At 52.3% G+C, this 19,394-nt stretch overlaps 3 protein-coding genes across 8 annotated transcripts in view; 1 reads left to right on the forward strand and 2 right to left on the reverse strand.

Moving 5' to 3' along the window:
- Positions 1 to 7,886, forward strand: part of LOC133347734 (guanine nucleotide exchange factor for Rab-3A-like) — a 28,062-nt gene extending 20,176 nt beyond the window's left edge. For 3 of the 6 annotated variants that reach the window (XM_061560259.1, XM_061560263.1, XM_061560264.1), the window contains 5 exons: positions 1,680 to 1,792; positions 3,328 to 3,351; positions 4,369 to 4,471; positions 5,061 to 5,127; positions 6,084 to 7,886. In XM_061560259.1, coding sequence (XP_061416243.1) covers positions 1,680 to 1,792; positions 3,328 to 3,351; positions 4,369 to 4,471; positions 5,061 to 5,127; positions 6,084 to 6,313 — 537 coding nt within the window. In that variant the 3' untranslated portion in view covers positions 6,314 to 7,886. Of the gene's footprint in view, positions 1 to 1,679; positions 1,793 to 3,327; positions 3,352 to 4,368; positions 4,472 to 5,060; positions 5,128 to 6,075 lie in introns of all 6 variants that reach the window. The other 3 variants (XM_061560261.1, XM_061560262.1, XM_061560260.1) reach the window with 3 other exon arrangements.
- A 153-nt stretch (positions 7,887 to 8,039) lies between these two features.
- On the reverse strand, positions 8,040 to 11,167 carry TMEM258 (transmembrane protein 258). Its single transcript, XM_061560265.1, has 4 exons — positions 11,052 to 11,167; positions 9,071 to 9,180; positions 8,467 to 8,621; positions 8,040 to 8,143 (listed from the first exon to the last, which is right to left on the reverse strand). The coding sequence occupies exons 1-3, from the start codon at positions 11,052 to 11,054 to the stop codon at positions 8,495 to 8,497; spliced, it is 240 nt and encodes a 79-aa protein (XP_061416249.1). The 5' UTR covers positions 11,055 to 11,167; the 3' UTR covers positions 8,040 to 8,143; positions 8,467 to 8,494.
- A 1,754-nt stretch (positions 11,168 to 12,921) lies between these two features.
- LOC133347733 (uncharacterized) lies at positions 12,922 to 18,928 on the reverse strand. The gene is made up of 2 exons (XM_061560258.1): positions 17,659 to 18,928; positions 12,922 to 13,853 (listed from the first exon to the last, which is right to left on the reverse strand). The coding sequence occupies exons 1-2, from the start codon at positions 18,919 to 18,921 to the stop codon at positions 13,839 to 13,841; spliced, it is 1,278 nt and encodes a 425-aa protein (XP_061416242.1). The 5' UTR covers positions 18,922 to 18,928; the 3' UTR covers positions 12,922 to 13,838.
- Between the last annotated feature and the right edge of the window lie 466 nt (positions 18,929 to 19,394).

A 19,394-nucleotide genomic window follows, 5' to 3' on the forward strand; every position in this document is an offset into this window, starting at 1 on the left:
CTCACACGTGGTCTCAAACACTTACAAGCATATTCGTGCACGCCACCACACATTCATTTACACATGATCCCACCAACTTATACACTCACGCACACTCTCACCCGCTCACAAACTTGCATACATCCACACACATGCGCTTGTACCTCGCACATGGTAAAATCAGCTCCATGTTGCGTGTGTTCTTAACACATGAAAGTTCGTTCGTAATGAGCTCCCCGGTGATGGGGGGAGATCAAAACGCTGTGAAACTCGACACTGAGAGGCCACACGAGACCAGCAATTACAGCTTCATTTCCTATTGCAGCCATCGCCGACACTGACACATTCACTTTGTGCTTGGATTATCACGAGAGGATAGGAATTCAAAATAACCGTAACAGTACATGGTGAGAGCATGGTTTAATTTAAGATATCCATCTCATTCTCACAACCTGTTTGACCTCCCACCCCCTCATGTGCTGTGTTGGCCTTAGGTGGTCGCAAACGGCACTTTCCTCAACAGTTTATTAATGCCTAAAGCAGTCTATTAAGGGGGGATATTTGTATGTATGTGTTCACAAAAGCGATGTAGAAGTCAGTGTCTACCTGCTAAAGTAACTTGGGGCCAAGTGGTGGAAATTCCATATTCTTATGGTGGGGGGGACAGTCTCTCTATACCATTTACACTCTTGACTTATAACATCGTAGTGCTCATATTAGAGAACCAGCTCGCAATTTTAACTCATAACCTTATGACCGCAAGTTGAGTGGCCGAATATTAATCAATAAACTCGTACATCATTGTGGTGACGACAAATTAATGTAAATGATATTATTAGAAATGACAGAATCAATCATATTATTGAAGTCACTATCCTGCACAACCTGCTTCTCACAGTTGTAACAGCTAAAGCAGTGCTTCTTAACCTACGGTGCATTGCACCCCCTGGGAGTGCGAGATGCCCTTTCTGAGAACCAAAGGGGTGCAGGCTACAGTAAAGATTAAGAACCACTGAGCTAAAGAAAGGTTCTTTGTTACGTGTGTATTGGGTTTGTTTGTTTGTTTGTGCCTTCTTAGGTGCTCGCCCCAAAAGTTTGTTATGAATATACGAGGGATCTTTGTCTTTTTTTGTGTGCATGTTGCGATGTTGTATGCCTGTGTTGGGTGGTGTACATGTGTGTGTATGCGGCGAGAGGTGGTTTTTTGCTGTGAATCCAGTGAACTGGATTCGATTCCCAACATCAGTGATCCCTCATGTCTGAACCTGTTTCGGGCCTCACCTTGGTCAATGCTGCCTTAATTGAGTAGCTGGTACGGTGCGTGCACATCAGCTCTGCGGAGACGGAGCTTGTACGATCCTGGCTACACCAACCCCCCCTCGTGTGTCACGTCAGCATGAACCCTTTTTCATTCTAAGACGTCTGCAATTTGCAGGGTGGTTCGTGTTCACTATTGAATCTCGGAATGGGCAAGCGGTTAGTTTTAATTTTATTTAGAGAGGCATAGCGCCGATAAAGTTATTTTATGACGTACGTGTACGTCATTGAAACGGAACCGGAATAAAAGCTGATGACGTACACACACGTTGTTGGAATGGGAAAGGTTTCATAGGCGCTCGCTAACATTGCTCGCCCCTAGAGTTTGTTAGGTGAATTGGGTGCCTTGTGTGCTTGTACATCCGTGCCTGCTGCACGCACAGCTGGGCCAGGCCATCCAGATGGCGGTGGAGAACAACACTTTGAGCATGGAGCCGGTCGGGGTGCAGTCGCTGCCCGTGGTCAAGGCATCAGCGATCGAGTGCGGAGGCCCCAAGTGAGTGTCCGGGGATGGGCAGGCGGGATGGCGGTAACATTTGCTTGTCGCACTCACTCGAGCCTCAATGTGCACGTGCGTGCACACGCGTGTACACGCGTGCACACCAGGGACGTGCGGTTAGGGGAGGCAAGGGAGGCAGAGCCTCACCTGCCATACTCCAATGAAAATAGCTGTTACGAAAAGTAAAAAAAAAAATTAAGACTTTTCCACTGATCTGTGTTATGTAATTTCTGTACGATTCCAATAATTTTTGTCGTCAAAATCCCTAAATTTGCAGGAGCTCCGCTGCAAATACAGGGAGAGACGAGAGGTGAGGCAGCGACGAGCTCAGCCTCCCCTCTGATTGCACAACCCCTCAGAAACTGGATGGAGTGCGGGCAATAAGCACGTGCCTGTTACTATCTCTCTGTAATGATTGGAATCATACAGAAATAACATAATAACACAGATCAGTGGAAATATCTACATTTTAATTTATTATCTGCTTTACTTTTCGGGAACAGCTATTTTCATTGGAGTATGACAGGTGAGACCCTGCCTCCCCTTACCGCACGTCCCTGGTGCACACACACACTCACATGCTGCTGTAAAAGTCGAGTCTCAAAGTAAAGATTTTATTTACCAGGTAAAGGCCACCGAGATATTAGCTATTTTCCAGAAGCGACCGGGCCACAAATGATAGCTCAACAAAGTGGCTTATCTGGAAATTTGTAGCAGCCAAATAATCTAGACGCGTGTTTCTAAATGTGGAGGGAAAAACCGGAGGACCCGCAGAAAAATCCACAGGACCACGAGGAGAACATGCAAGCTCTATATATACGGATGTCAGGGTGGGGATCCAACCCAGGATCTCCTGCATACTAGGGAGATATTATCACTGCTCACTTGCTCTGCTCAGTGGTGTTACGGGGTGGCCGGGGGCTTCGGGTACAATAACCATGCCGGGCCACCACTGACATCCTGTATTTAGATCAGGGTTTTTTACGGAACCCATGATTGGTGTCGCTATTCAATGGTACTTAGCCTGATCACCACAGACTTCACACAAAAGAATAGCGTATTAAATTGTAATTTATTTTGGCTTATTCCATCACTGACAATGAAAACTGTCTGCTCGAATGCCACTATGTGAAGGGTTTCTTCACTGAAGAGCAGCATTTTCTGTGCGGGATGGGTCGTTACAGCCGCGTGTAGAGACGTCGATCGATTTTACGTCTAATTTTCTCGACAAACTTCTACACACGCTCAACACATCACATGCCTTCCAGGTTAAATGATTAACGCTGCACTCACAAACATTTGCCTTTTCTTTTATCGCTTCGTGGTCTTAAATGTCGTTGTGGTTTGCTTTTAAAAATCTTTCTTCAAGTTACCTTAAACACTCACTTTTTTGTTATTTTAAGTGTTTTGTTATTGTTGCTGTTGGGAACTTGCTGCTGCTGCTGTTCTTTTTGGTTTGGGTGCTTGTTGTCTTTGTTTTGCTAATTTGTGTTCTTTTTTTTCATTGATTTCGGTGTCTGTCCCTGTTGTAGCGGTCGGCGGGCTCAAATAGTTACGTAAGTGACTTCACTCTCGGTCCGTTTTCCTGAATCTCTCCACCCTGGATACCCACTAATCCCGCTCGCATTGCTGAAACCTGTCTCTCTCCCCGTCCCACTGCGAGGCATCATGTTGTGCGGAGCCGTTCCGGATAACCACGTCACGAGAGAGTGATCGCTTGGAGGTGTCCAGGTGGGGTCAAGTGGACATCTGTGAGAAAGATCTTTATAGCTCATCTGGATTCCTCCAGTATAAATACAGATTCAGATTTTCATTTTCTGATTCTGGATCAGGAGGTTAAATCCCGTGTCAGAGATGCTGAGCTTGGCACTGCAGAGAATCCTGGCTTCCAATCGGAATTTCAGCCATGAATGAGTAAACCCGGGTTCGCAGATGCAATGAGTTGCTAGTCCCAGCTCGGTGACCATAAATAAAAAAAGCAAATGGTTCAAAACTTGGGTTGCTGCTTATTATATTTAATACCAGCTCTGAGAATGTAAATTTTCGTTGGATTGCGACATACAACACTTTTGCGGACATCATATAAAAGTTGTTGTCCCGGTTGAAGAGAAAACAGAAGTTCTGACATCTTTCAGAAATGTTAGTTACCAGAACTTATGAACAGAACTGGTCTCGCAATCACAGCACCAGATAAGCAATCTCTTTTACTGGCTCAGCAATTATGGAACTCCAAGCCCAATCACTTCTCCGTAACCCCATTAGCCGGAATGCCTCCTCTTCTCGTGTGCCGTGACATGCGTGCATTTGTATACGTGCGTGCGTGTGATAACCTTCCCTTGACAGACAATGCTGATAACTTTCTGTGCATCGATCCACTTTCTAATTAACCCTCTAACACTGTCCCTGCGATCGAAATCCCAAACGCTGCTCACGGACGTGTCCACCGACATGTCGTCGCATTATCGTTGTGGAAATGCGGTGGTTGAGCGGCCGGGGGGACGAGGGGAGGCAAAGGTGGCGGCGGTGCCACCGGTGGCTTGTGCTAAGATGCGTGACGCTGCATGTGGACGCAGGAAGTGTGCGCTGAGCGGGCAGTCGCGGTCCTGCCGTCACCGCGTGAAGCTGGGAGAGGCGAGCAGCCACTACTACTACGTGTCGCCATCGTGCCGCGCGCGGGTACGCGCACGCACCTCGCCCACATTCTCCATCCGCGCGAGCGGCCTAGCCGATGAGTTGTATTCACTCACGTGGCCAACAAAGCGCTCGCTTAACTACTTAACTATTCACTCCTAAAGGACCCCAGCCGACACATCCAGTCACTTGCAAACTCACTCACCTCACCCCTGACCCGAGTGTTCATTTGCAGCTGACAAATCCACTCGTCCACATACTCACCCAAACACAACACACACCCGGCCGACACATCCACTCACAAGCCTGCTCACCTACCCACTGGCCCATGTGGTCACACCCAGCCAATGCATTCACTCACTAATTTACGCACTATTAACACCCCCAATCACGAACTCGCTTGCCTACCTCTGACAAATGTATTAACACCAACAAATGAAATGGTCAACAAATCTAGCCTTCATGCTAATTTACACCCACCGACCTATCTGTTCACCCTTTCACCCGTCTTGCCCCCTACCCATGAGCCACTCACCCTCCTACCTGTTCCTGCACCCATACTGCCTTCCACGTGTGACTGATGCTAGCAGTAGACAGCGTTCTGAATATGTGTAACATCATTTTATTGTTTCAGATAACGGCCGTCTGCAATTTTTTCACCTACATCCGCTACATCCAGCAGGGGCTTGTCAAGCAGGATGGTGAGCGATTGTGCTCTATGAACTTTGAACTCAGTAACCGGATACTGTTGTTCTGTTGGTGCGCACACTCTGGCCGGTATCGAGCAGGAGTCGCACACGGAACACTTGCAGATGCACACCCTTAAAAGACCAACATGAAAAGCTGCCAGTCACCACTAAGTGGCTGTGACATCACCGCAGACATTTTACTAGGCTGTGAAGTGCCACGTGAAGTGGAAAACCTCGCTGGCAGATCATAGGACAAAACCAAATGTGTTATTGGTTGACTCGGGTGACTGGGAGATGAACCACCCATATAACACACAGCTCCACTTTACCCACATCCACACACAGTCACCTTCCCACATCTACACAGACACACCCACATAGATGCACACTTTCCATACACAGCCGCACTTCCACACACACCTTCATAGTGACACGCCCAGAAAGATCTACATATATACCCGGACAAATACAGGTAAACATAACACGCAGACACAAACAGGTTAGGCGACTCCCGGTGGAACCGGACCTCACCGATCAGGCCTAAATAAAACACATGCCTCCTTTTTTGTTTTGTTGGGGGAGTGGAGATGAATAGCTATAACGCGTCACCATGTTCTGTCGGTCAGCCTGCCAGGGCTCCGAGGTCAAACAGTGCCGTTTCTCCTCTCAGCCAGATGAGGTGGGAGAGAACACCTCTCCACGCATCTGCGTGTCTCCCTGAATGTCTCATTCTAGGTCAATATCTCCCATATGACCATGCCTTCGTGTTTCCCTTGGTCTTCCAGCTTCTCTCCATGTCTCAGGTCATCCCTGCATTCTTCGTTTCTTCCTTTGCTCTGCTTCTTACATGTTTCCCCCACCTTTCCACTTATCTTCACACGTTTCCCTTTAACTTTCTATTCCCACCACCCTTCCCCATCCCTCGTATCTCCCCGAAACTTGTCCGTGTCTTCCGCACAGCCGAGCAGATGTTCTGGGAGGTGATGAAGCTGCGCAGGGAGATGTCGGTGGCCAAGCTGGGCTTCTTCAAGGACGAGCTGTGACAGCCACGAGGACTCCCTTCACCTCCTCCGCTCACCTTCCACGCCCCTTCAGCCAGGCCCCAGGGAACAACCCCTTCTCCTTGCTAGCCATCCAGGGAAGCGAGGCTTACCAAAGGAGTAGCGCTCCAATGGGCGATTGTCGGTACTTAACGTGAATATAACAGCATTAAAATGTACGATTGGCCATTTAAAGGTTTTGTTTTTGAGAGGCGTGCAGAGTGAAAATGAATATATTTGAAATGCATTTCCAGTGAAGCAGGGTGTTTGGTGGGTGTGGAGGGGTTTTGATTGGTGGAAAACTGACCAAAGTGTTGATTTTTTTTCTAGCAGATTGAAACATCAAAAACATAACTATTTAAAATACTCGTGTTCTGGGCTGTCCAACACGACTTTAAAGGCGCTTTTGGGAACGCTGTCATGGAAACATCTTATGAGCAGGTGATGCTGAAACTACATCGTTGAAGCACTTGTAAAAGTCACTTAAGTGTTTGTTTGGACGAATGAGGATTGAAACTCATGTTGGAACAGCCCAATAAGCACACCTTGGCTGCACAGCTGCCACCAAGAGAAGTTGTGGTCAGGTGCATCATAGCTCTACAGTGACATCAAACCTGACACGCTTAATACGCTCAGAAGTGATTACCACGAGAGCACCATGTTGCGCCTGTTATTTGATGCATCACAACCGAAAACTCAAATTTGCAGTGAACCCAGGAGAAAGCCTTGGTGTGCAGCTAACCACGACCATCTGTGCTTGGGGTTGTCTTGTGTGAAGATGCCCAGATTATTGGTACATGTTTTTTCATGAAGAGCTGCTGTGTTGATAGCCACCCCCTCCCCCCACAGACAGACCCATGGAGTGCTCAAGTGTGAGTGGTCATTCATTCACACGAAAGAAGTTTGCGACGGGTGCAATCGTTTTTTATAATTGTTTTCTTTGGAAATTATATTTGATAGTGGTCAGCCAAGTAGAAAGCTGGAACGAGGCTCGTACAATCTTGATGAAAGCGTGTTATATATGAACGTGACAGGACAACCGTGTCCTTTGTACAGTATATAAAGGCCAATGACAAAACGTGAATACTTTATACGATCAGCTCTGGAACGCTTAATACGATGATGCACTTTATTGCGGAGTGCAGTCATTAACAAAAGATAAACCTCTACACCTGGTGACACGCACAAGTGAGAGGTTCACTTCGGCGTCTCGGTTTACAACTACGTCCTACCAAGATCATATATACGGGATATATTTTTTAAGCATCGCCACTTTCTCTATGCAAAAAAATGATTAAACTTCAATAACGGCTTGGCAGATGCACCTTCGTTATTTTCACCACTGCGGGGGAAATGTTAAAACGCTTTCAGGGGCCACAATTCACGGGTCGGCAAATATCTCGTTTTGTCTGTTTTTTTTTGGGGAAGATGCCCAATGTCTCCGTCAACAATGGGACCAAGTGCCATGGCGAAGGGTTTTGGTCACTTTGTTAAGACGTCAATCTGGCCCTTAATGAGCCGTTTAAAAACATGGTTGGCCACTGTGGGGGACGGGCATGGAGAGGTGATTGTATGACGTTTAACGCAGGTGCCACGGCCCATCCCTTTGTGAGCAGTGGCCTGCAGGAGTGGTGCCTTCTCCGGCAACTTCATGGCCAATTCCCACCCCTGATGAGACTCCTTATGTATTACTGTAAAATAACAAAAATAAACAGCGTGTTGTATGTTCAACTGGCCTGGTTCGAGGTTGTAATTTGTGTTCATGTGACGTCCGCAACATCCACCACTGGGAATGTCACCATGATAGTTATGCCACGCGAGGTGCACATGGGGAGGTCTTCGTAAGACAGCAGTCCACAGTGCAAGGTGCACAAGTCAAGGAAATATTTTTTATATACAAATTTTATTCCTTGTGATGAAGTGACAAATTAATGGTTCAGTCGGTCCACAAAATCGCAGTGAAAGCCCCTTTCCATCTCCCCTCGACCCTGAAAGGAATAAAACAGCAGTGTGAACATCATTTATCGACCAAGAGCAGAGATCGACAAAGTACAGAACAGACGACTTTTATCCACTGCCTCTGCTGTACAGAGGCATTGCCTAAAACATCACCTATTACATACTTTTCCTTTTAAGGCAGTGTTATTGAATGCGTTGAATTATTTGTGCTTATGCACCGCCAACCCAGTATTGCCGAATAATTAGTTCAAGAGGCAACTAGACAAATGAAATTATCACAAGAGAAGTTTCAAGGAAGATTCAACAAAAGCAGTGCGATTCAACGTTCCGGCAGTATCACTGCACCGCGTACCAAGCGCCGCCGTCATCGTCCTCCCCAGCTACACGTAGATCCCGACCCAGAGTAGCAGGAAGAGGACCCCAAAGCCCATAAACAGCGACGCCACCAGCGAGATGAGAAGCTCCTTGTAGATGTCGCGCGTGTACTTGGTGGACGTCACCTCGTATCTGCACCATCGTTTTTTGGATCAAGGCCCAAAGCAGCAACGAGAGAGGGCACTTTCCTGGTGCATACCATCATTAGCCACGATCAATCGACTGCCGGGTCAGGGCCTTCCCCATCCCCCGCACTGTTCTGAAACGTAACAATCCGTCTAGTGCCTGCACATCGCTGATTTCATCACTCCATCTCTATGGTGAATGTACTTAGGGCACGTTTCGTCCTTTGGATACCACTTCGTCGTTAATTTCATCGACCCTCTTTCTAGCAAGCGACGTGTTCTGCCCAAGCCAACTTCAGTGACAACACCAGTACTTGTGATTTTAAGATTGAACCTGATTGTATGCTCAAGCTTGGCAGAGTGACTACAAAGAACAAAACTCCACCTTTCCTCGCTCAAAAAGCTGACAAAACAGCTCAAGCGTCATCAACTTGACGGTGGTAGTGTTAAGGATACACGAAGAACCACGCGGTGAAGAAGACGCCGATGGCGAGCAGCACGACGGTGAGGTGCGGGAACACAGCCGGATTCACCGGGCTGCTGTAGCGGCTCATCGACTCCAGCTCCTGCATCACAACACACAACACGGAAACGCAGGGGTCACGGTATTGGGAGATGCGCATTAAACGTAACATTGCCCTAATGTAGTGAGATTATCAAAGGCAAATACTGGTAATCAATTAATATTACAGCGTTGCTATTGTGCAATCATATTATTGGTAATTAGCATTTCACCAGAGATGTCACAATCCGAGGGCACGATTTTAATGGCAAATAAATTTAGATTTTTACCCTCCTGCTGCATGTTAATCTATGGCGTGTAAATTTGTAGAATATAGTATTTTAAAAATACATATCAATTGGAAATAATTATTATGCACATGGTTCGATGTGCTTATCCTGCCGTCCAAATACATTTTAAGAACCATTAGATCTCTAATGTGCAAAATGGTGTAAGAATTGTTTTCATTATTACCATTGTAAACATCCCAAATGCAGTGTTTCACCATCTTTAATAACATGAAGCCTGCCACCTTCACCAAAGACGTGGAACCAAGCATTGTCAATGACTTGCGTATACATACCCAGTTAAATATACTCTATTAGAACACCGATTATGCGAGGCATTGAAAATTCACGAAGCTCCTTCAATAAATTGTTCGTTTTCCCAATTGCATCCCGAATTGTCTCATAGGCGTCATGTCATGGAATGAAGAACACAATCGGATCTCTTGCAGCAGAGCAGTGTCACCTTTCGTGCCAGAGAATGACTCGCGGAAGGAGACATTACATAACTATGAGTGAGATTCCTTCAAGTAACGTCTGGTCCACACAGGAGCGAGCAACGCTTACCCACCTGCTCTAACAGCAAAACAGATATATTAATCGTCTACGGTAGTGTATCTAAAGTAAGAGCAAAAACGACATTTAATTAAGGTGGTTTTTTGTGCGGTCATTTGAGAACCCGGATTAGTCAAAGGCGGAAGAAACCCGAATTCGGAACCCACGATCTCAGCGGTGCCGGATCAATCAGCGTCTCTGGACTCCTGCACGACCCGGCCACTTTGACCCCAAATCGAACACAAGAGTCGTCAATCCCAATCACTCCACAGGAAATTCCCTGATCCATTAAGTAATTTCCCATAGTCCACGCTATTGTGCCGGGGCACGGTCGCTCCTTGTCTCCAATTAAAACTAACCACCGCCTCATTAAAAACAACGTCCTTGGCTGCAACAGTGAACATTAAATGCCACGTTACTACAACCAATTCCAATCGATCCTCAATAAACACTTCAGTGTTTCCATTCAGCAAATACACGGTCACCTCCACGTTATCATGGCCGGATCAAGCAGCGCTTCGTAATGAGACCTATCCCTGTAACAAATTAAACACGAAGTATCTCCAATGCAACGAGGCATTCAAGCCTCCGCTATGCGACGGCCCATGCCCGTGTCTCCCCATGCAACTCGACTGCCTCCCTCCCTGGCAAACGGAGCGAGCAACTTCCACGTTCCTGTGACGGGATCCCGTCCCGCAACGACCACAGCGCCACTCATCCTCCACTGGCGTCAGGGCCACGCGTGTGCAGTCACTTCGTCGTTGTCCTTGCAGGATTGTCCACGACGGTGTTGCAATCGACGATAGCCAAGACCGATTTGTTTGATCAAATCCGCATCATCCCCACGCCTCTGGCGTTGTTAATGAATGGGGGGGTGGGTGGAGGCCTAAGTAGCGCTCAGCGAGGCAAACCCCGCGCTCGACCATCAGCCGCAAGCCCGAAGCGTTGTGGACTTCGCCGCGACGCCACGCGACTGACGCAAGTTACTCGACATTAAACAACAACAACAACAACGTACGACGACGACTGGAGACGGACTGCTGTCGCCTCTGAGAGGCTGCGTGAGGGGGAGGGGGAAGCCGTCGCCTGCGCTCACCATGGCGAGTTGCTTGCTTGCTCCGACTCGGGACACGTCGACCAGAGAGGAACTGAATTTCCCACAGCGGATAAACGCCACCGCCGAGGCGGGGGGCGGGGCGCCGCGTCACGGGAGCCCCGCGCGGCCAATGAGCGACCCGCGTTCGTTGACGTGTGCCGCGCCGCGCCAATGCGGTGTGGTAAATACAATAGCGCGCCTCCACCAATCAGCGGCCTCGTTACTTCGAGCCCGTGGGGGGAGGAGGGGTGGGAGGGGGAAGAGGGGTGGGGGGTGGAGGGGGGGAGGTGGGGAGGGGTGGGGGGAGGAGGGTAGGAGGAGATGGGGTGGGGGGGAGGGTGGGGGGAGGAGGGGTGGGGGGGAGGAGGGGTGGGGGGAGGAGGGGTGGGGGGAGAAGGGGTGGGGGGGAGGAGGGGTGTGGGGAAGGACGAGTGGGGGGAGGAGGGTGGGAGGAGATGGGGTGGGGGGGAGGGTGGGGGGAGGAGGGGTGGGGGGGAGGAGGGGTGGGGGGAGGAGGGGTGGGGGGGAGGAGGGGTGGGGGGAGAAGGGGTGGGGGAGGAGGGGTGTGGGGAATGACGAGTGGGGGGAGGAGGGTGGGAGGAGATGGGGTGGGGGGGAGGGTGGGGGGGAGGGTGGGGGGAGGAGGGGTGGGGGGAGAAGGGGTGGAGGGTGGGGGGGAGTAGGGGTGGGGGGGAGGAGGGGTGGGGGAGAGGAGGGGTGGGGGGGAGGAGGGGTGGGGGGAGAAGGGGTGGGGGGGAGGAGGGGTGTGGGGAAGGACGAGTGGGGGAAGGAGGGTGGGAGGAGATGGGGTGGGGGGGGAGGGTGGGGGGAGGAGGGGTGGGGGGAGGAGGGGTGGGGGGGAGGAGGGGTGTGGGGAAGGACGAGTGGGGGGAGGAGGGTGGGAGGAGATGGGGTGGGGGGGAGGGTGGGGGGGAGGGTGGGGGGAGGAGGGGTGGAGGAGGGGTGGGGGGGAGGAGGGGTGGGGGGAGAAGGGGTGGAGGGTGGGGGGGAGGAGGGGTGGGGGGAGAAGGGGTGGGGGGGAGGACGAGTGGGAGGAGATGGGGTGGGGGGGAGGAGGGGGGTGGGGTGGGGGGGAGGAGGGGTGGGGGGGTCACGCGCAAGCGTTGGAGGGCTCTGATTGGACGTTTGTTTTTTCCTTCCGCGTTGCCATGGTAATGCCCAGCCCGCCCCTCGCGTGTTGCTTTAAAACTACAATCTCGTTTTGCGAGGCACCAAGCGGCCAGCAACAAACAGCACCGACGACCTTTCACGTGGAGAAAGCAACAAACGAAACAATAAGAGAGCGAGACGATGCCGGGAGGGAATTTCATAGTGGAGTAGTGCGAGTGAAGAAGCATCAGTGACAAGCTTGGCCTGCTGCTGAGGCAGACTGGTTACTTATAGGAGCCAGAACAAGTAGCCAGAACAACGAGCTTAACTTTTTTTTTACTACGATAACAAGTAGCCGAACAACTTGTTTTTACTACTAGAACAAGTTGTTGCTACAACCTTGTTTGGCTAATTGTTGAATTTTGTTTTAACCGAATAGTCACCCCCCCCCCCCTTGCTCGACCCAACGTGGTTCTGAGAAACAAACTTATGAATAATGAGCATCAATAGTTTAACCAAATGCCAATTTTGTGAGGTATGCTCACTAGCTGGTATAACTGCAAAATATGTTCCTGCTCGCTGGTTACTCTTGGAAACCACCAATATAAAATATGTCTAAACATATTTTATATTGTTCTAGGTTACCATATGGATTTAAAAATGATCGTAGTTGTTTTATATTGGCAAATTCATACATGTGTAATAAGTATATATGGAGGCTTGACGACAGGATCGGAGGCACACTTATTTATTACACCAACACAGTTGTACAGGTCACTTGGCTACAGGGATTCTCGACAGCTAACCCCTCTAACCTATACCAATTCCTCCACTACGGGACTAGGGGAGGCTATCTGTCCCAGCTTGGTTAAGCTGGGATCCCGGCTCCCTGAGTCACCAGACCAGCTTCGTCTGGGCTCTCGGGGCCACGCCACCGGCTTGCCCTGGTCGGCCCTTATAAGGACAGCGAGCCAGGGGAGCTCTGGGGCCTACACTAGCTGGTCTTCCGTCTTCTCTGGTTAAAGCTGAGTCCCGACCTCGAGCCCTCGAGCTCATCACCTTTTATAGGACTCGCCCCCGAGGGGGGGGCCCGTGGGGGATACACATGCGGACGTCGGTGCTAGCGCCACCCTTGTGTACGGCCGTAACCCCGCCCCTTGTGTTTGTTGGCCATCCGTGGCCATGCATAATCACACCTCAACATTCGTAGCCATGCGCAATTACACCTCTACATCACCCCCCCCTGTACAGCTCGCAGCCGTCCCTGGCTGCAAAAAAAAATCAGAATAAAGGTGCATCCCTCACAAAAACCCCGTGTGTGTGCCTCGCGTAATTTTTAACAAGAACAAGAGAACCTTAACAAGAACAACAACAGGAAGAGAGAGAGAGAGAGAGGAAAAAAAAATAACCCGACGCACCCCCCCCGAATAAATACCCCAAAACCAACATATATACACACACTCCGGACGCCACCCCTCCCATTGTCCGCAAGGCCCCCCAACGGCCGACCTCACAATAGTCTGCGCGTTTTGGCGCGCGTCCGCGCGGCGGGCCCGTCACAAGGGCCCGTCCTGGCACTCTCAGTGACGGTTGTTGACGGTCCGGGTGCAAGAGAGTCAGGCGTCGCTGCCGAGTGACCCCCGACCCCTCCGGGAGGGGTTGGTGGGTGTGGACCCGTCACTCCTGTTTCACCTGGGGACGGAACAGTTGGCGTCAGGTTAGGCGAGTGCAGCGGCGACGGGGAGTCGGCGACACCCTCACACGTTTGGCCATGCGTGTGTGTGTGTGAACCACGGGGCGGCGCGACAAATGGTTTTAACCTTGAGGGGTGCACATACCACCGGCGCCTCCCCCATTTGACGCGAACACATTGCGGCCGCAAAACCTGCACGACCTCCACTGGCCCCCGCCACGGCCGTACCAATTTCGACGAGGTTGCCAGCGGCACCTGAGGACAGTGCAACCACGCCCTGTCCCCTGGTTCCCATTTGACCACCTGCACCCGCCCCAACCGAAGCCTCTCGTTCGCCTTCTGGCGGAGTTCAGAATTTTGCACGGCCGCTTCCCGCGCCTCAGACAATTTAGCGATGTTAAATTTAATGTGTTCGGACAAATTAGACTTCGCCGGGAGCGCCGAGAGCTTCAGCTGGGTCGCCACAGGGGGGTTAACTTCGCGCCCATACATTAAAAAGAAAGGGGAAAATCCGGTGGCCGCATGAGGAGCCATTCTGTAGGCCTGCAACACACCGGCTATGCGGAGGTCCCAATCCGTCTGGGATACCGACACCTGCTGGGACAGCATGGACGTGATGGTCCGATGCAGCCGTTCCACCATCCCGTCAGTTTGTGGGTGATACGGAGAGGTCCGAACCTTCTCCGTACCCAAGAGGTCGCACACCTCACGTAGGAGTTTACCAGAAAAATTCCTACCCTGGTCAGTAAGCAGCCGTTCCGGAGCACCTTTGTCGAGGACATAGCCCTGGACAAAGGCCTCCGCGATGGCTGCTGCCGACTGGTTCGCCAGGGGCCAGGCCATAGGCCATCTCGTGAAGTATTCAACCCCCGTTAGTAAATACCTATTGCCCCTGGGCGTAGCGGGAAATGGCCCAAGTATGTCCAGAGCGACGAGCTCGTTAACCCGGGAAACTTTTATGGACTGCAGCGGAGGGTTGGACCCCCTCGCAGGCGGCTTTCTCTGCGCGCATTGCGTGCATGACCCCAAGAGATCCCCCACGTCCTTTTCCATGCCCGGCCAGAAGAAATCCAGCTGGAGCGTGGCAAAGGTCTTGTGAACCCCCAAGTGCAGAAGCCGCTCATGAACAGCCCATACCACCTTACCCCTTAAAGCAGCAGGCACCACAAGCCGCTGGCGCCGGGTTTTTCCATCCCAGTGCATCAAAAGACCCTGGAACAACCCCCACGAGTCAACGTTTTCCACCCCCTGACCAGCCCCCCCGACGCGACGGCGCAAAGCGAGGAGGGAGGTGTCCTCCATTTGGAGGCGTCCCCATTCCGCGACCGGCAACCCCAGCAACGAATCCCTCCCTTCTTGCTCGATAGGACCCGAAGCCGAAGGTGCATCGGTAGCGGCCACGAGGACCGAATCGGTGGTGACGTTCGGGGGCCTACAACGCCCCGAACCCAACAGGCACGCGCACTCCGAAGTGGGTGGCAATCGTGACAGGGCGTCAGCGTTCGTGTGGCGGACACCCTTACGATATGTGGTGACAAAGTCATAGTCTTGGAGGATCTCCAACCATCGAGACAACTGGCCCGATGGTTGTTGAACCCGCAGGGCGTACTGTAGGGCCGCATGATCTGTACGGACGGTGAACCGCCGACCGTACAGATACGGGCGGTACTGCTGAATGAAATAAACAATGGCCAATAATTCCCGACGGGTAACGCAGTACCGCTGTTCGGCTGGAGACAGTACCCGACTACCGTAAGCCACCACATGCTCTACGCCCCCGATGAGCTGGGACAGCACACCCCCGATGCCTGTGTTACTTGTGTCAGTATCGAGCAAGAAGGGTTGTGAAAAATCCGGGTAATTCAACGGCGGAGCTCCCACCAAAGCATTTCTGAGGGCGCGAAAAGCAGCCTCCTCCTCCGGCCCCCAATGAAACCTGACTCCCTTGGACGTCAAGGCATGCAATGGTTTCGCAATCGTAGCGAAGTCAGCCACAAATCGCCGATAATACGACGCGAACCCAATGAAACTCCTGACCTCTCCCACAGAGGTGGGAGTCGGCCAGGAGCTGACGCATTCCGTTTTGGCGGGATCAGTGGATATCCCCGAGCGCCCAACAATGTGACCCAAATATCGCACCGATTCGCGGAGTAAATGACACTTCTGTGGTTTAAATTTCAAATTGGCAGCCCGCATTTTGAGAAAAACAGCACGCAACCTCTGGAGGTGTTCCTCGAAGGATTTGCTAAAGACGATTACATCGTCTAAGTAAATCAAACACGAATCCCATTGCAAACCTGCCAAGACCAATTCCATTAACCGCTGAAAAGTTGCCGGCGCAGAATGTAAACCCATCGGCAAACGGTTAAATTGGAAGAGGCCCTGCGGTGTACGAAAAGCAGTCTTAGGTTTCGATTCGTCATCCAGAGGAAGCTGCCAGAATCCAGATAGCAAATCAAGGGTGGAAAAGAATCGCGCACCGGCCAAGGCGTCGAGCGACTCATCCATCCGAGGAAGCGGGTACGCATCTGCCACAGAGATTTTGTTGAGACGCCGAAAGTCAACACAAAATCTCAGTGAGCCGTCGTGTTTTTTCACCAAAACGATCGGCGCGCCCCACGGGCTGGTGGAAGGGGAAATGATATCGGCGGCTAGCATGTCATCAACAGCCGATTTGACATGATCCTTTTCGGCGGGACTCAACCGAAAGGGATTTTGGCGGATTGGCGCGCTGTCACCCGTGTCAATATGGTGTCGCAGCAATTTTGTACAACCAATATCAAATTTGTGTTGACTAAAAACGTCAGCAAATTCGCTCAGGAGAACTCGCAGCTGCGCGCGCTGCGAGTCAGACAGGTCCACTGAACCCGCGCAAAGCGCATCCAGCCATCCGTCATCAGAGTCCGAATGCGGTCGCGACGGAGGATCGGTGGATACCTGACCCACGAGTGGTTCCTCATAGGGCACCGGCGTTGCGTGTGCAAGCACGGTCCCTTGAGGAACCACGGCCGTTCGCGATCCCACATTAAGGACTGCAATGAAGGGGTCCCCATCCCCTCTCACCATAGTCTGAGCCGCGAGCAAATCGGGTCCATTGACCCCGGCCCGAGATGGACCCAACAAGACCCCCCGATCCGCAACCCCTGCATCAAACGGCCGACGCAACCTAAGAGGGACGAGCATCTGAGCCCCCGGAGGCACGCGCACAGTTTTTGTGACGAGCGCCTGCACGGTGGCAAACGCCCGACGCTCCGTGGTGGGGGAAGACAGAAATGTAACGCGTCGGCCCGATGGGAGCTCAATGCACCCTTGGTCAATAAGGATACGGATGGGCATTTTGGCCAGAAAATCCGTCCCCAACAGGCACGGAACCGCGAGTGAGGAGGAAACCAAAACAGGGCCGGATAATTTAATGTCCCCAATGCAGATAGTGGCGCGGATTTGGCCAATAATGCCCAGAGAGCCCCCGTTAGCGGCATAGCACGGCACGTCAACAGGGAGCAAGGGACGACTTTGAACGGGAAGGATGTTATAAATTAAATCAGATATAATGGTCGCCGATGCCCCTGTGTCAATTAAAATCCGCACCTCTACCCCATCAATGTGACCGACCACGACCGATGATCCCGCCGACGCAGCAACGACACGATGGGCGAGCTCCGACCACTGACCCGGTTGGAGCGCTCGCCGCATTACCGAACAATCGCGCGCGACGGACGGGGAATTTGGAGCCCTGTTTAGTTGAGCGCGTGAGTGTGTGTCGGATGTGTGCGTGGGCCAAACGTGTGAGGTGCCGCGACTCGCCGTATTTCTCTGCTGGAGCTTGGGAGGAGACGGCGTGGCGTCCTGACGAGGTGTCGCCCCGCGCTGACGGGGAGCCCGGCATCCAGACGCAACGTGGCCTTGCAGGCCACAGTTGTAGCAGCGTGTGAGCGCCCCAGATGACCTGGGCTGCTCCTGGCGGCTCGGTCCATTCCGAGCCTGCGGTGCCGCCGATCTCCATTCCCCTCGCCGCTCCACCCCGCAGACCTCCTCCGATGGGAGGGCGGTGGTCGCCATGGCATGGCCGGCCGCCCCCTTTGCCGCCTTCCGACGCAGGGACCGCAAGCCCCCGTGGATGTGGCGCGCGACCAGCAGGGACGACATCTCCGCGTCGTCCTGAGCCAAGACGTTGACGTCCAGCTCGTCAGCGAGTAGCAGCAGCTTCTCAGCCACCATGGCATCCACTCCTTCCTCGTCCATCCTTGGGAAAGCAGCCTTTGCCAGAGCCAGGAGAGCCGTCCGGAAGGCCAGGGGTGACTCGTTGGCGCCCCGACTCCGATCGTGGAACAGCTGCCTGCAGTCCGAAGGCGGCCCATAGACGGCTGACAGCAGCTGCAACGCCAGGTGTAGAGTGGCGCGCTTTTCCCTCGGCGCCGAGGTGAGGGTAGCCAGGGCGTCGTTGTCCAGCATCGCTGGCAGCGCGCGTAGAGCCTCGGCGTCCGACCAGTTCGCCATCTCTTGATGAGCGATGAACCGCCTCTTGAAGCCGCCCCAGTCTCCGTCAGCGCCGACAAATTCTTTAAGAGGCGGCAGACGCTGTTGTAAGGCGGCGTCCGTGGCCGCAGAACGCTCTCCGTCGCTCCCCGCCGATGATACAGTGTGGGCGGGCCGTGCACATGGCATCGCCGGTCGCTCTGATGTTGACGCGCCGGCCGGCGTTGATGATGTCACGGCTTGTGCTTGGCGCTCAGCAGACACGTGACGCGGGCCGGCCCCGCCCTCCGCTCGTACTGTAGAGATGGCGGGAAATTTGACCGCGAGCCGCGTCGGGGTGGCGGGAAACGTCGCCCCGCGCCGGCTGCCGTCGTCGACCCGCGCTGCTCCTCCAGCCCCCAGCCGCGTGATCTCCTCCAACGCGGCGGCCGCGGCGTAGAGCAGGTCCGCCAGGCGGGAGTGGGCCAGCCGGAGTCCTTCGGCCGACGCATCCCCCTCCTCCTGTCGTAGCGGCGCGGGCGTACTCGGCCCCGGCTGCTCCGATTCGACCCCGGCCATCACTGGTGGAGATTCGGCCGCGGCGTCTTCCATCTCCGACTCCCTGGTACGTTTCGATTTAAAGCTTTCGTGACTGCAGGGATTCATCTTCTTGTTTCTTTCGGTAAAGTCACGTAGAAGGGAAGTAATAAAATAATAAAAATAAAACATAATAAAACAATTCTCACGACGTTTCGGCTACAACGCAAGCAGCCGTCTTCAGGTGAAGAATGAGACACTACCAAACTAGGAGCTTATATATAAGCTGCATTGGGGGTTGAAGAGCGCCTTAACAAAAAGAATGTGCATGTGAAGAGGGATTTAGCATATTCATGGAAAATGCGTAGGCGTTGGGCGGGGGAGTGTCAAAGTCATATTATGCCCATGCATTATGCAGGATCAGCAGCAACCAAGGGGGGTGCAGGGATTAGCAGTAACAAAGGAAAGGAATGTTAATGATATGTAGCTGCAGTTACTCAACAACCACGTAGAAAACTAAAGTATAAACTACATAAAAAACTAAAGTA

The sequence above is a fragment of the Lethenteron reissneri genome, chromosome 26 (genome assembly GCF_015708825.2).
Source record: "Lethenteron reissneri isolate LAM-NWPU_2019-01 chromosome 26, ASM1570882v1, whole genome shotgun sequence".
Taxonomy (NCBI): Eukaryota; Metazoa; Chordata; class Hyperoartia; order Petromyzontiformes; family Petromyzontidae; genus Lethenteron; species Lethenteron reissneri.